General features: G+C 38.1%; 1 protein-coding gene across 1 annotated transcript in view; it reads left to right on the top strand.

Annotated features, from left to right (window-relative positions):
• LOC306860127 (neural cell adhesion molecule L1.1-like) overlaps positions 1-14,163 on the top strand; it is a 91,167-nt gene that overhangs the window by 44,695 nt on the left and 32,309 nt on the right. Inside the window, exons 5-15 of the mRNA XM_079401671.1 lie at positions 4,778-4,903; positions 5,034-5,204; positions 6,465-6,579; positions 7,997-8,181; positions 8,289-8,420; positions 11,067-11,210; positions 11,426-11,537; positions 12,034-12,194; positions 12,905-13,064; positions 13,449-13,576; positions 13,647-13,748. Of these exons, the coding sequence (XP_079257797.1) occupies positions 4,778-4,903; positions 5,034-5,204; positions 6,465-6,579; positions 7,997-8,181; positions 8,289-8,420; positions 11,067-11,210; positions 11,426-11,537; positions 12,034-12,194; positions 12,905-13,064; positions 13,449-13,576; positions 13,647-13,748 (1,536 nt within the window). The remainder of the gene's footprint in view (positions 1-4,777; positions 4,904-5,033; positions 5,205-6,464; positions 6,580-7,996; positions 8,182-8,288; positions 8,421-11,066; positions 11,211-11,425; positions 11,538-12,033; positions 12,195-12,904; positions 13,065-13,448; positions 13,577-13,646; positions 13,749-14,163) is intronic.

Raw genomic sequence — 14,163 nt, forward strand, 5'->3', positions numbered from 1 at the left:
CTCATTAGAGTTACAAACGACCTGCTTTTATCATCTGATCGTGGTCGTATCTCTCTTCTGGAACCAGCTTCCAGAAGAGATCAGATCTGCTAAAACATTAGCCACATTTAAATCAAGACTCAAAACTCATCTGTTTAACTGTGCATTTGAATGAGCACTGTGCTATTTGTCCGAACTGACTGCAATGAATTTTATGTATAATCATTTTCTTTAAATTCATTTTAAATAAATTTCTATATAATTTAAAAATTCCTTGTTTTTATTATTTTTATTTCCATGTTTTTATTGATTTTTAATGTCTATTTCACTTTCTTTTATGTAAAGCCCTTTGAATTACCACTGTGTATGAAATGTGCTATATAAATAAACTTGCCTTGCCTTGCCTAGTGCTACTGGATCTTAGCGCCACGTTTGACACTATCGACCACAACATTCTTTTAAATAGACTAGAAAATTATGTTGGCATTAGAGGAAGTGCACTGGCATGGTTCAAATCATACTTATCTGACCGCCATCAATTTGTGGCAGTAAATGAAGAGGTATCATCAGTGTTAATTTCGTTGACGAAGAGACAACGAAAAATATTCGTCAACGAACCTTTTTTCTGTAACTAAGACGAGACGTTGACGAGCTAAAACTAATATCTGATGATAAAAACTATGACGAAATTTATGCGCGTCTTCATTAACAAGACGAGACGGGACTAAAATGTTATTTGAGGACTACCTGACATTCAAAATACATCCTATAGGCTAAATTAACTGTCTTGTCTTTCAAAATGTCATTGGATAAGGTGCGTTTGCATGGCAGCCGCAGTGGACGGATAGGCTACCAAAACGCAAACTAGCGATCTGAAACAATGGTCTCAGCACCTGAAGGGTTAGGGAGTAGGTGACCAGACGTCCCGTTTTTCATTGTCGATTAATTTAAAGTTAGTGAAGGTGCGATAGGCGGAAACGCACTGATAGAAGTGCTCTCTCTTGCGCACGCTCCACTTCTTCAGTTCTCATACAGCGCGCGATCAGTTCTCAGTGCTCAAATACAAACACAGCAGTCCACATGTCTCTCATGTAGAGCATCTCACGGAAATACAGTCCGTTATGGTTTAAGTGAGCTTAAACAGGTGGGTGAAAACTGAATGTATGTCAGTAGGCTATTACATGCATACCTTCTGTCTTAAATGGACAGCATTCCTAATCATCTGTCATTAATGTTAACCAACAAAAGATGTTAAATAAATGTATACTTGTTAAGTAAACCTACTGTATCTGAAAATGAGTTTAATTTATATCTCTACCAAAAAATGAAAATGTATTCCAGTTTTTCCAAATTCAATCCTTGATTCAAATTTCTCATAACTAAGCTTAATTGTTTTGGTCTAAAGAGAAGTATTGATGACTATTTTTGTTTGAATACTACATATAAAATAGCTACCAAAATAAATGTTGGCAACTGCAGTTTGACTAAAAGTAATGACTAAAAAATGCAATGACTTTTCGTCGATTAAAACTAGACTAAAACTATGAAAGACTCAAATGACTAAAATGTGACTAAGACTATTAAGCATTTTCGTCTCAAGATAAAGACTAAGACTAAATAAAAAATGCCTGCCAAAATGAACACTGGCTATCATACCAATCACAGGTGCAGTATGGAGTACCTCATGGCTCAGTACTTGGCCCCCTACTTTTCACTCACGCTTTCCATGTTACCCTTGGGAGATATCATTAGGAAACATGGTGTTAGCTTTTACTGTTATGCTGATGATACCCATCTCTATATTTCTTCGCGACCTGATGAAACTTACCAATTTGCAAAACTAACGGAATGTATAGTTGATATGAAAAACTGGATGACTAGCAATTTCTTACTGCTAAATTCTGAAAAAAAACAAAGCTGTTATTATTGGACCAAAAATATGTTTGCATGTAATAACCTAGATCACTGTCTAATACTTGATGGAGATCGTTTTCCTATTTAGCACCCAAACTCTGGAACAACCTACCTAACACTGTTCGGGAAGCAGACACACTCTGTCAGTTTAAATCTAGATTAAAGACCCATCTCTTTAACCTGTCTTACACATAATACACTATTGCATTTCTATAATTCAAATCCATTAAAGGATTGTTAGGCTGCATTAATTAGGTCAACCGGAACCGGTAACACTTCCCAAAACACCTGATGTACTTGTTACATTGTTATAAGAATGGCATCTACGCTAATATTAGTCTGTTTCTTTCTTATTAGGATGTCACCGTAGCCACCTAGATCCAGACTGTATCCAGATCAGATGGTGGATCAGCACCTAGAGATGACCTCTACAGCCTGGACACCTAGATGAGCCCCAGAGACTGATCCCCAGTGAAGACCCTGTCTCCAAGACGGCCATCGGGACAAGACCACAGGAACCAGATGAGTCCTTTGCACAAACTGACTCTGCTGCAGTCTAGATTTAAACTGCTGATTTTGTCTGGCCAGAGGAGAATGACACTATTTTGACAAACTATTTCCCTGTCTAAATACTGTAAAGCTGATATAAAGCCACCCAGCTTTATATTAAGCCGATGTAAAGCTGCTTTGACACATTTTGCATGGTTAAAAGCGCTATACAAATAATATTGACATGACTTAAATGAGCCTTGGCCCACAGGACACGATGGCATCAAATTTGAAATGAGCTCACTTAGTGGATTAAAGTGTAACATTTCTCAGTTTAAAAATGTGTGTTCTCTATGTTCTATAGTGAATAAACTATTAGCTCATGTGATTTGAAAGTCTTTTAGTTTTCATTTTATTCAAATTTAAAAAACGTCCTAACATTTCCGGAATTCGGGTTGTACAGCTACCTATGAAAATGGTTAATGTTAATCTTATTTCTTCCAAGGCATTGTTAGAGTCCAGTGTTTCCTGTCATATCTATTCAAAGATTTGGTTTCATCATAGCTATTACACCAGGGGTCGGCAAGTAAGTTTGGCATCGGGCCAAAAAAATGTCACCACTAGATTAAGGCCAGAACATAGTCAAAGGATAATTTAAGATATTAATTGATGAAAAATGCAACCAGAATTTCCTGTGACTGACTGTTACAGTGTTTTTTGTAACTGGTAGTGAGCTGTTACTATGTGTAAAATCCTGCGACAGTCATTAACAAAAAACCACATTTGTGTGGCGGTGTCCGATCAGAGTATGTGAGCGGAGTGGAGTCTCAACAACGCTCCGCATCTAAAGTATTTCAGTATGTTTGAAATATCGCTGTTCTATGCCCTTTTCCGCCACTGAATAAAAAATAAAAAAAGTTGTTGTTTTTTTTCCCCACAGAATTGTGAGATATAAACTCGCAATTCTGACTTTTCTTCTCGCAATTCTGACTTTTTTTCTCGCAATTGCAAGTTTAAATCACGGAATTCTGAGAAAATAAAAGTCAGCTGTCAGCTGAAAATATTCTGAAAGAACAAATAAATTCCTTGAGAAATATAACTTCCCGCTCATGTCCACTGCAGTCATCATAGCCTTCACATTCTTTCTGATATGAGTGATCCTTTTCTATCTAGCTAGCTAAATATGTTTAACGTGAATTCTTGCTAAATATGCAGTTATATTACGGGTTGTTGGCATGAATTCTACTCGTGATGGATAGGTGATGGAGCACTTTTGGAGCGAGTGAAAACCACGACGCTCTGACTTTAAAAAAATACGCTTCTTGCTCCATTCTTGCTCCAAATCACACCGCTCCACTCGCGCTCCGCTCGGCTCACATACTCTGATTGTGAGTAACTGTTGCTGTCATGACAGATCTATTTCAGAACCAGCCGCTATCAAAATAATCTGGCTATGGGCGTGGGCCAGATATTATTGCTGGCGGGCCACTTTTGGCCCGTGGGCCGCCTGTTGCTGACCACTGTATTACACTATATTGTATGATTTTAAATCTGCATTTAACCTCAGGACAATCTCAAAGTAAAAAGAGGTGCTAAAGTCTGACTTTGTGGTGGCTGTGCTTTAAAATTAAATGATTATAATCTTAATTCAAGTGATGAAGGATTTTGACAGTAATTAGGGTTGAGTACTACTGAAGGGTTAACCCTTTAAATGTTTGAAAATGATTAACAGTTAAAAACATTTACTTGAATTTTTTGAAAAGTAATCAAATGTAATTAGATACATTAATAAAGTAACTCAAATAGTTATACTACTTATTACATTTTAAATAGAGTAATTTGTCATCTGTAACATATTATATTTCCAAAAGAACCTTCCAAGCACTGACTATTACATACATGCAAAAAATAAAAAATCAAGACTGAATCCATGTCCATTATGGATGTATGTTTTAAGCCAGCTGGAGAAAACAAAATGAAGGGCCAATCAATATCTCAGTTAGTGAGCAGACTTTGTGGCTCCAGAAAGATCAGGCCAGTATTTAGTTCAAAAGCTCTATGACTTTCAGAAGAAGAGTGAGCCTGAGGTCCCCTGTACGCCATTCTTCACTAATTTAATTCACATGCAAAGATGCCCCGGACTAAAACTGCTGAATTATACATTCAGTGCTGTAAGCTTATGTGACAACAGCATTGCAGCATTCTATCATTGAATTATGTTCAAAGACCATCCGCAGTACACAGAAAACAGTATAATGGACAGTATGCAGCACTCCAGTATTTCATTCCAAAACAGTGTGAGAGTCTGAAGTCATTAGAGTTGCTGCTGTCTTTGTGAAAGCACAAACCTTGGATAAACAGTGAACATTAAAGAATGATTCTGACTATTTCACAGCCATCCCAACCTTGGCCAAAGAGAAGAGGCACAAAAGAAGATCATTTGAGGAGGGAGAAAGTGCAGTCCTCTACTGTAACCCTCCCAAGAGCTCTGTCACTCCCAAAATACACTGGATGGACATGCGTAAGTCTACTATTGAATCTACTTTTGCCAAACTAAATTGCCCTGCATAATACTTGAATTGATTAAACTGAATCCCTCTCCCTCTTTCTCTCTCTCTCTCTCTTTATTTATTTATTTGTTTGTTGTTCAGAGCTGCGCCACATCTATCTGAATGATCGGGTGACCACCAGTCTTGATGGAAATCTGTACTTTGCCAACTTACTAGTCAATGACAGCAGAGAAGACTACACCTGCAATGCCCACTACATCAACGCCAGCGTCATCCTCCCTAAAGAGCCCATCTCCATCAGCGTCACACCCTGTGTGTAAACTCTCTTCTGGCTAGAGATTACTTACACAGCTCAGCTCTACTCTCTGCATGTGAAGGCTGTTTCAAATCAAATAATATTACAATAACAAAACCCAGGGATGCTTTACAGCACAAAACCAAAAGATGGAAATTGAAGCATGTCCAAAGCAAGTGTGCCACTCTCGTCCTGTACAGAGAAGCCAAAGCGCTTCGATCACCCCTGGTGACTAACTGCAGTACAGGTCATAAACCCTACCCTCTCCACGTTAACCAAATAATCAAATTACACTAAAATACATTTTTACCAAAGATTAATTCCATCATTTTAGGTTGTTGTTACTACCTACTGATGTATGTTACTTGATTATTTGATGCTATAAAGCGGGCTGTGGTGTCATGACTGTGATCTTGTGAATGGGTCCTCACGAACATTACTGCGCAGACTCAGATCCAAATGATGTGCTGACTTCACTTTTCTTCACTATAGTGGAAGGAAGTAGAGACATGTCATCCATCTTTGTTTACAGTATATGGTCCAAAAGAGATGTGAACAACAAACTTAAAACAAATTGAAAGAATAATAATACCAAAACTGTAAGCAGCAGCTGCTGTACTTTGTCTAAGCATTGCAATAGGAACATTTTGGATACTAAATAGCAAATCCTTTTTGAAATATTTCCATCAAATTTGTTGATGCTTTATATAAGAATGATTTGTAAACTTTTGATAAGCATGTTATAAAAAATGAATTGAGCCATGGAGTTTGGGTGGGGTGAGGATTATGCCCTTAAAATGAGAAAATAAAGAAATATATAACATAGCTAAAGGATAGATAATACAAATGCCGTTATAAATGTATTGCTATGAACGACAATAAAATCTGTATATAAATATACAGGATTTTATATAGGACTGATTCTGACAAACTTACAGAAATCTTATTTTTTTTTTTTTTTTAAAGAACTCAACATAATCATAAATTCACAAGTTTTATTTTATTTACACATTCACAAGATTTCTAAAAAAAAAAAATTTTTTTTTTCGTTTTTTTTTCTGGACAGCATTTAAAACATTTCACCAATACCAGTAATTCACCAAAATAAAAGCTCTAGGATTTGAAAAAAAATAAATTAAGATGTGTTAAATTATTATTTAAATTTTTATTGAATATTCACATCTATGGAGGGAAGTGTGATAAGACATTCAGGGAACAGGGTTACATATGTTACACTCTTAAGTGTGGGATTCACTTGTGTTCTTGTATTTTCACAGCAAATTCTGTGGTGAAGAACCGGCGGCCCCAGCTGCAGAAGCCAGCGGGCTCCCACAGCTCTTACCTGGTGCTCAGGGGCCAAACGCTGACTCTAGAGTGCATCCCAGAAGGCCTGTGAGTATTCAGCTAATGTCCTGTCAGGGCCGCTGAGTTTGCTAATATCTGTTAGTGTTGTTGCTGATTGTAGAGACATCTGCATGCACTCTTCAGCTGACAACAACAAAAATAATCAGCCAATTAACATTTGAAATTGACGTGTGCTGCACATATTTACTGTGGTTTACAAATCAGTTTAAATGTTTGAATAAAACGTGAAGCGTGAGGAATCCCCTGTTGCTCTCTGAAGTTCAAAAATCACATTCAAAGCTATATACCGTCAGTGTACGGAATTCAAAATACAATGCACAGTGGCGTTTATCAACCATTCTTCTCAAGATGAAGACAGCATTTGTACAAATATAATAAATAGACACATGGCTAAACATTTGAGGTGGCTTCTGCCTTTTCTGTGAAGAATCAATCTCAAAGTCTTGAAGGTCAATGTTTTGATGCCAGAGAATAGACTTTATTACAAAACGAGAATAAAGCCGAGAAGATTTCTGCAGAAAAGATCTCCAGAATGTTTTCTGTGTCCTCTTTAAATAGTTTTTCCTCTAGGCGTGTTCAATACATTTCATACATATGCGTTTTACCTTTTTTGGCTGTGTTTTCCTTATACATTCAATTCGATTCCTCCCTAGAGAGAAGGGGCTCCTAGACGTGTTATAGTAAGGAAAGAGACCCCCTTTATATTTTTACAGATGTTTCTTATCTCGAGGGTCTGCACATTCCATGCAGGCCTCTGACACACACAGGCATACAGTATATATATATACCTGTATATATGATTATAATGGAAGAATAACTTGATACATAAATGGCTAAATTCACATTAATTATACTTGATTAATTCATATTTTGACTAATAAAAATCTTCTACACGTGTAACAGACATAAACCCAATAAATAGGTGACAATATATGCAGCCTATAATGGATATTATACATATGTAATATTGTGTAAATAACACCTAACTGTACAATTTTAATGCGGGACATTGAGATAATATTCACCCAAAACGGCCATATTAAAATAATGATGCTGCTTATGTCATGGTCACTGGCCAGAATAGACAATTTAAAGCTGTGACTGGTGTTTGCAGAGCAAGAGTTTACTGGAAAGGTAAAAATAATGGCTTTTAATATTCTCTCTTCGTTTTTGTCTTGAGAAAGTATGTCGTTAATATAATTCACATGAAGCAAATGGAAGACACACAGTGTAAAACCAAACAAATTGACATTTACATTCATGCATTTAGCAGATGCTTTCATCTACAGCAACTTCCAAAGAGTTTATTATTATGAATGGGTTCTTCGTCTGACCGCTGGAGAGGGATTAGTGGGTTCACATCTGTCAGAAAGGCACTGGATGTGCTGATCTCATTTGACTGGGGTAGAAGCAGTCTTTAAGCGTCACTTTTCCTCTGTGTAAGCCCCACTCCAGAGGTGCTGTGGGAACGGATAGACAACCCTCTGTCTCCGGCGCGGGCCCGGACGCTGAAATACGGCCGCTGGCTCCAGATCCAGAGCGTGTCGGAGGCGGATGATGGCGAGTACACATGCACCGCCCAAAACAGCCAGGGCTCCGTTAAACACCACTACGCCATCACGGTAGAGGGTAAGACACACACACTCCTCACACACTGACACTGCCAGATGTCACAGTATATACTACAACAGATAACACGCTTTTATAACAGCTAGAGTTGTCTTAATTGTTGACAGCTGCTCCGTACTGGACCAGGCATCCTGAGGACCACCTGTACGCCCCAGGAGAGATTGTGAGGCTGGACTGTCAGTCTGACGGGATTCCCACTCCAAACATCTCCTGGAGCATCAATGGCGTTCCCATCGCAGGTACACAGTGCTTAGCAGCCGATGCACAACCAAAACTGATCAAAACTGCCGTTTTTTTAAATTTGAATAAAATTTAAACTAAAAGTCAAGTCAAGTCACCTTTATTTATATAGCGCTTTTAACAATACAGATTGTGTCAAAGCAACTTTCCAATATCAAAATAGGAATCAATAATGTATCAATAATGTAAAATGACAAGATTATACACTCAATTTTCAGTTAAAGGCATTTCATCATCGAATTCAATTATGTCATTGTCCAGCTCAGTTCAGTTTAAATAGTATCTTTGCAATCAAGTCGACGATATCTCTGGAAATGAAGTGTCCCCAAAAGACTTTCAAATCACATGAGCCAATATTTTATTCACAATAGAACATAGATAACATAACAAATGTTTAAACTGAGAAATTTTACAATTTTATGCACAAAATTAGATCATTTCAAATGTGATGCCTACTACAAGTCTCAAAATAGTTGGGACGGGGGCATGTTTACCATGGTGTAGCATCTCCTCCTCTTTTCAAAACAGTTTGAAGACGTCTGGGCATTGAGGTTATGAGTTTCTGGAGTTTTGGTGATGGAATTTGGTCCCATTCTTGCCTGATATAGGTTTCCAGCTGCTGAAGAGTTCATGGTCGTCTTTGACGTATTTTTTGTTTAATGATGCATCAAATGTTCGCTATAGGTGAAAGATCTGAACTGCAGCCCAATTCAGTACCCGGACTCTTCTACTATGAAGCAATGCTGTTATAATATCTGCAGTATGTGGTTTTGCATTGTCCTGCTGAAATACACGTCATCTGGAGGGGAGCATGTTGCTCTAAAACCTTTAAATACTTTTCAGCATTCATAGTGCCTTCCAAAACATGCAAGCTGCCCATACCGTATGCACTTATGCACCCCCATACCATCAGAGATGCTGGCTTTTGAACTGAACACTGATAACACGCTGTGTTAGCCCGGAGGACACAGTGTCCGTGATTTCCAACAAGAATGTCAAATTTGGACTCATCTGACCATAGAACACTTGTCCATTTTAAATATAGTCCATTTTAAATGAGCCTTGGCCAACAGGACACGGTGGCGCTTCTGGACCATGTTCACATATAGCTTCGTTTTTGCATGATAGAGCTTTAGTTGGCGTCTGCAGATGGCATGGAGGATTGTGTTTACCAACTGTGGTTTCTGGACGTATTCCTGGGCCCATTTAGTAATGTCAATGACAGAATCATGCCGATGAGTGATGCAGTGTCGTCTGAGGGCCCGAAGACCACGGGCATCCAACAAAGATTTTCTGCCTTGTCCCTTACGCACAGAGATTTCTCCAGTTTCTCTGAATCTTTTGATGATGTTATGCACTGTAGATTATGAGATTTGCAAAGCCTTTGCAGTTTGACGTTGAGGAACATTGTATTTAAAGTATTCCACAATCTTTTTACGCACTCTTTCACAGATTGGAAAGCCTCTGCCCATCTTTACTTCTGAGAGACTCTGCCTCTCTAAGACATCCCTTTTATAGCTAATCATGTTACTGGCCTGATGTCAATTAACTTAATTAGCTGCTAGATGTTCTCCCAGCTGATTCTTATCAAAATGTATTGCCTTTGTTGCCCCCGTGCCAACTTTATGAGACCTGTAGCAGGCATCAAATTTGAAATGAGCTCATTTAGTGGATAAAAGTGGAAAATTTCTCCATTTAAAAATATGTTCTATTGTGAATAAAATATTGGCTCATGTTATTTGAAAGTCTTTTAGTTTTCATTTTATTAAAATTTTCAAAAGTCCCAGAATTTTCAGAATTCGGGTTGTAGCATGTTTTTCTCTTTTATAATGCCATCAGGTGGCCTAGCCTCACTATTTCAGCTTAGATTGATGCTTAACATAAGTGCTTCAGATTTAGTGAAAATATCTTATATCTGTGTTTATTAGGTCTATCCGTTTATGTGAAGCTGCAAACATGAAACATGAATGCAGGTTTCATTACAACACAACAGTGTGTGCCAGTGTGTTAGTTGACACGTCTTTGCAGTGCTGGGCAGCTAAAGGCTTGCTTCTGTGCATATCAGATTTTAGGGGTATGTACTGTAAAATAGAGTACCTCATCAAATTTAAGCGGAAAAGGAGAATAAAAAAGGAGATAAATAAACAAATAACAAAACAAGACAGAATGGAGAGAAACTTTCCAAGAAGCAGCCAAATTACTTTCAGACATACATCTGCAGTCACCACCAAACACAAACACTAGAAGGGAAAATACATTAGAACAATAATAAACCAATACAAAAAGTACAAAAAAAGAAAAAAATGCAAAAAGTCAGAGGTAAAAAAATATAGTTACAATGAAAACTTATTTTACATTAAAACAAAAATGAAGGACAAAGAGAGAATTAAAAACAGTGAAGTTTTTAAACGAGTATATATTTATATATGACTGTGTATGTCAAGAAATTGTCTTGAGCATAAATTCATTCAATTATCTTATGGATTATTTTCATCAGTAAATGCCGCCTAATAGGAAACATATCTTTGTTTTAGTAACTCTAAACAATCCTGCAGTGTTTTGAGACACTTCTCTCTTTGTGGTCCTCTGTGGTCCATGTCAAGTCACGTCTGAGGTCTAGTTTTCCTGGTCTCTGTGTGTGGCAGGGACGGACTCGGACCCGAGACGGCATGTGAGTTCAGGGACACTGATCCTGACTGATGTTCAGTACAGCGATACGGCGGTCTATCAGTGCGAGGCCACCAATAAACACGGCAATATCCTGGTCAACACACACGTCCATGTAGTTGGTGAGCACCATTTAATCCAATGCTCTTTGGTTATTTGCATGTGTTCGCTCCACGCTGTAGATAGACTGAGAATGCTGTCACTCCAGAATGAAGCGACTTCCAGTCAGAATATGGGTTTGTGCTTAAAAATGAATGGAAAACGACTGATCTGGCAGCGGCCCGTTGACTGTTGTTGGTGCTATATGTGAGTAAACAGCTTCCCCTCTGTCTGCCAGAGCTGCCTCCTCAGATCCTGACGGCAGATGGGCTTGTGTACAAGGCCACAGAAGGACAAACCGTTCTGCTGCTGTGCCGCACATTTGGCTCCCCACAACCCAAAGTCGACTGGTGAGCATGGGCTTTTATTGTTCATTTTTTAACACATTTGCTATGTTTTAAAGGGATCGTGACACAAGAGATCAGTTTTCCCTTATGGTTTTTGCAGAAAACAGTTAATTGTACCATAAAAACATTCTACAGGTTTCTTAGCTTAAAATACCCCCCTTATGGACAAAGCATTTATAGAATAGGATTCTATTTCCTATGCAATGACATTAGCCAGTTGAAAATAGTCTTTTCTCACATATATATTTTTATTTCTGTGGAAAAAACTTTGCTAGCATTATAAGTGAACCTATTAAACAAAAAAAAAGATTTAAAAATGAGAAGCAATGATGTATGTCATCTTTGTAGTGTTTGATGAAAAGACCCATTTTTATAATACAAATATAATTAATTTATAACACGTGTTCTGAAATTCTAGAAATTACAGGAAAAATAATGCACTAGTAATCCAGCTGTTTTGGAGGATGTGTGTATAGCGCCGTGCTTTGAATGTCTGCAGGGAGATTTTGGACTCTGGTCCTGCTCTGGCCAATGCTAAAATGTCTCAGACGAGCGATGGAAATCTTCAGATCAGTGACGTGAGTGAAGACGACAGCAACATCTACACGTGCTCAGTGAGACACAGCAACAGGAGCATCAGTGCTGAGCTGGAGGTCTTGAGTAAGTCCAGATCCATGCAAACCTGTCGCGTTTTACACTGAAGGAGCAGTAGCTTATCGCTCAACATGCAATCAAAATGACACAACGTGCTGGCTTTATACACAGAGGGGTTTTCAAAATGTACAGTGCCATTCAAAAGTTTGGGATCAGTAAGATTTTGATGTTTGATGTTTTGTTTTTCAAAGAAGTTTGAAATAAAGGTAAATATAAAGGTAGAATGTGGGGCCAGACTATGAATTATATGCAAATGTCAAAAGGCTAAAAGGGTCTCTTAAGACATGAAGTCCCAATGACCATCAAGGATCATAAGCAGATGCTACAAAGAATCAAAAAGAAAGTACCACAGGTTCTAAACAATATGAAGCAGAACAACAGTTTCAGCACTGATAATAAATCGGAATATTAGAATGATTTCTGAAGGATCATGTGATACTGAAGACTGGAGTAATGATGCTGAAAATTCAGTGCTGCGTCAAATAAATAAATTCTATTTTAAAGTAAATTAAAATAGGAAACCAATATTAGACAATAGCAATGGATGGTTGATCCTAGCCAAAACGTGCCCTCCAATGTGGGTTGAAGGAGGGAAGTAGTCCACAAACCTAGTGCAAAATCACATTCAGCTCTTTGAATCATTGAATCTTTCTCCTGTATGTCACATTAATGTGGTAAAATGGATCTTGAATGTCGTTTCATGTTATTGTCTCCAGACAGAACTAAGATTGTGGACCCTCCTCAGAATCTGCAGGTTTTACGTGGAGATGATGCTGTTTTGCAGTGCAAATATACAGTGGACCACAAGTTAAAACAACCCACAATCCAGTGGAAGAAAGACAAACACAAGATCACATCATCTGCTAATGATGACAAGTAAACACACCACATAAAACTTATCTCTGCTATTTTGACCTTATCGGTATCAGCCAATTTCAGTTAACAAAAGTGGTCAAACTGCTGTCAAAGCTGATGATTTGTTGATCAGTGTCTGTTGATTCTGTTCGTTTTTGTGTTTATTTTGAGTAAATATTGTGTAAAAGTTCATTCACAGTTTATCAGCCACTGGCCGCTCTCTTTCAAGATATCAGTCTATATCAGCGTGTGAAACTAATTGAGCAAAACAGTCCCATGAGAACATAAGCATCACACATGGTAATAACTTCAGGGCAGTGCTGCCAAAACCAGCTGGTCATAAGAACAGCATTCTCCTGCAGTGGCTTTGCTGGAGTTTATAGTTTGTGATTTGAATGGTTGCAGATACACTGAATACCCCGACGGCTCTCTGAAGGTCACTGACGTTCAGATGGTAGACTCAGGAATCTACAGCTGTGAGATCAGCACTAAACTGGACTCGGTCAGCGCCACCGGCTCCATCACCGTACAGGGTGAGTCTGATACACTTGTTTGATGTTCCCTTTCTTCTGAAAGACACTGATGTGTTTGGATGCTCCTCAGATAAGCCTGGTTCTCCTCACTCTCTGGAGTTATCTGAAAAGAAGGAGCGTAGAGTCACGCTGTCCTGGATGCCAGGCGCTGAAAACAACAGTCCTGTATCTGGTAATGGAAATCAAATCTTTGACTTTGCTCACAACAGCCCACTGCTTGTATTCTGTTTATTCAATCCTGACACCATTGTACATCATTAGAAATGTCCAAGGCTTCAGACTCATTTTTGACCTCTGTTTTATTATAAACTTCTTATAGTGTCAGCAGTTTGTTAATGAGTGTATAATATGAAAAAATCTTACACATCCACTGAGGAAAACTTCTGCAGGCTTCTCCTCAGAGCCCTTTACAAAACATTGTTTCTCAGGGCTTTTAGTCCAAAAGGAGAAATATTGATGTTTACTTCAAATTTCTTAAAAAAAAGAGCATTATTTTATTTTAGTTTTTTAACCAAAATGAGGAGATGTTAGCATTATGGAGTGCCCCTTTTATCAAATCCTCAATACACTCTAGATGCTCCAAAAAC

This window comes from Barbus barbus (assembly GCF_936440315.1).
Source record: "Barbus barbus genome assembly, chromosome: 41".
NCBI lineage: Eukaryota > Metazoa > Chordata > Actinopteri > Cypriniformes > Cyprinidae > Barbus > Barbus barbus.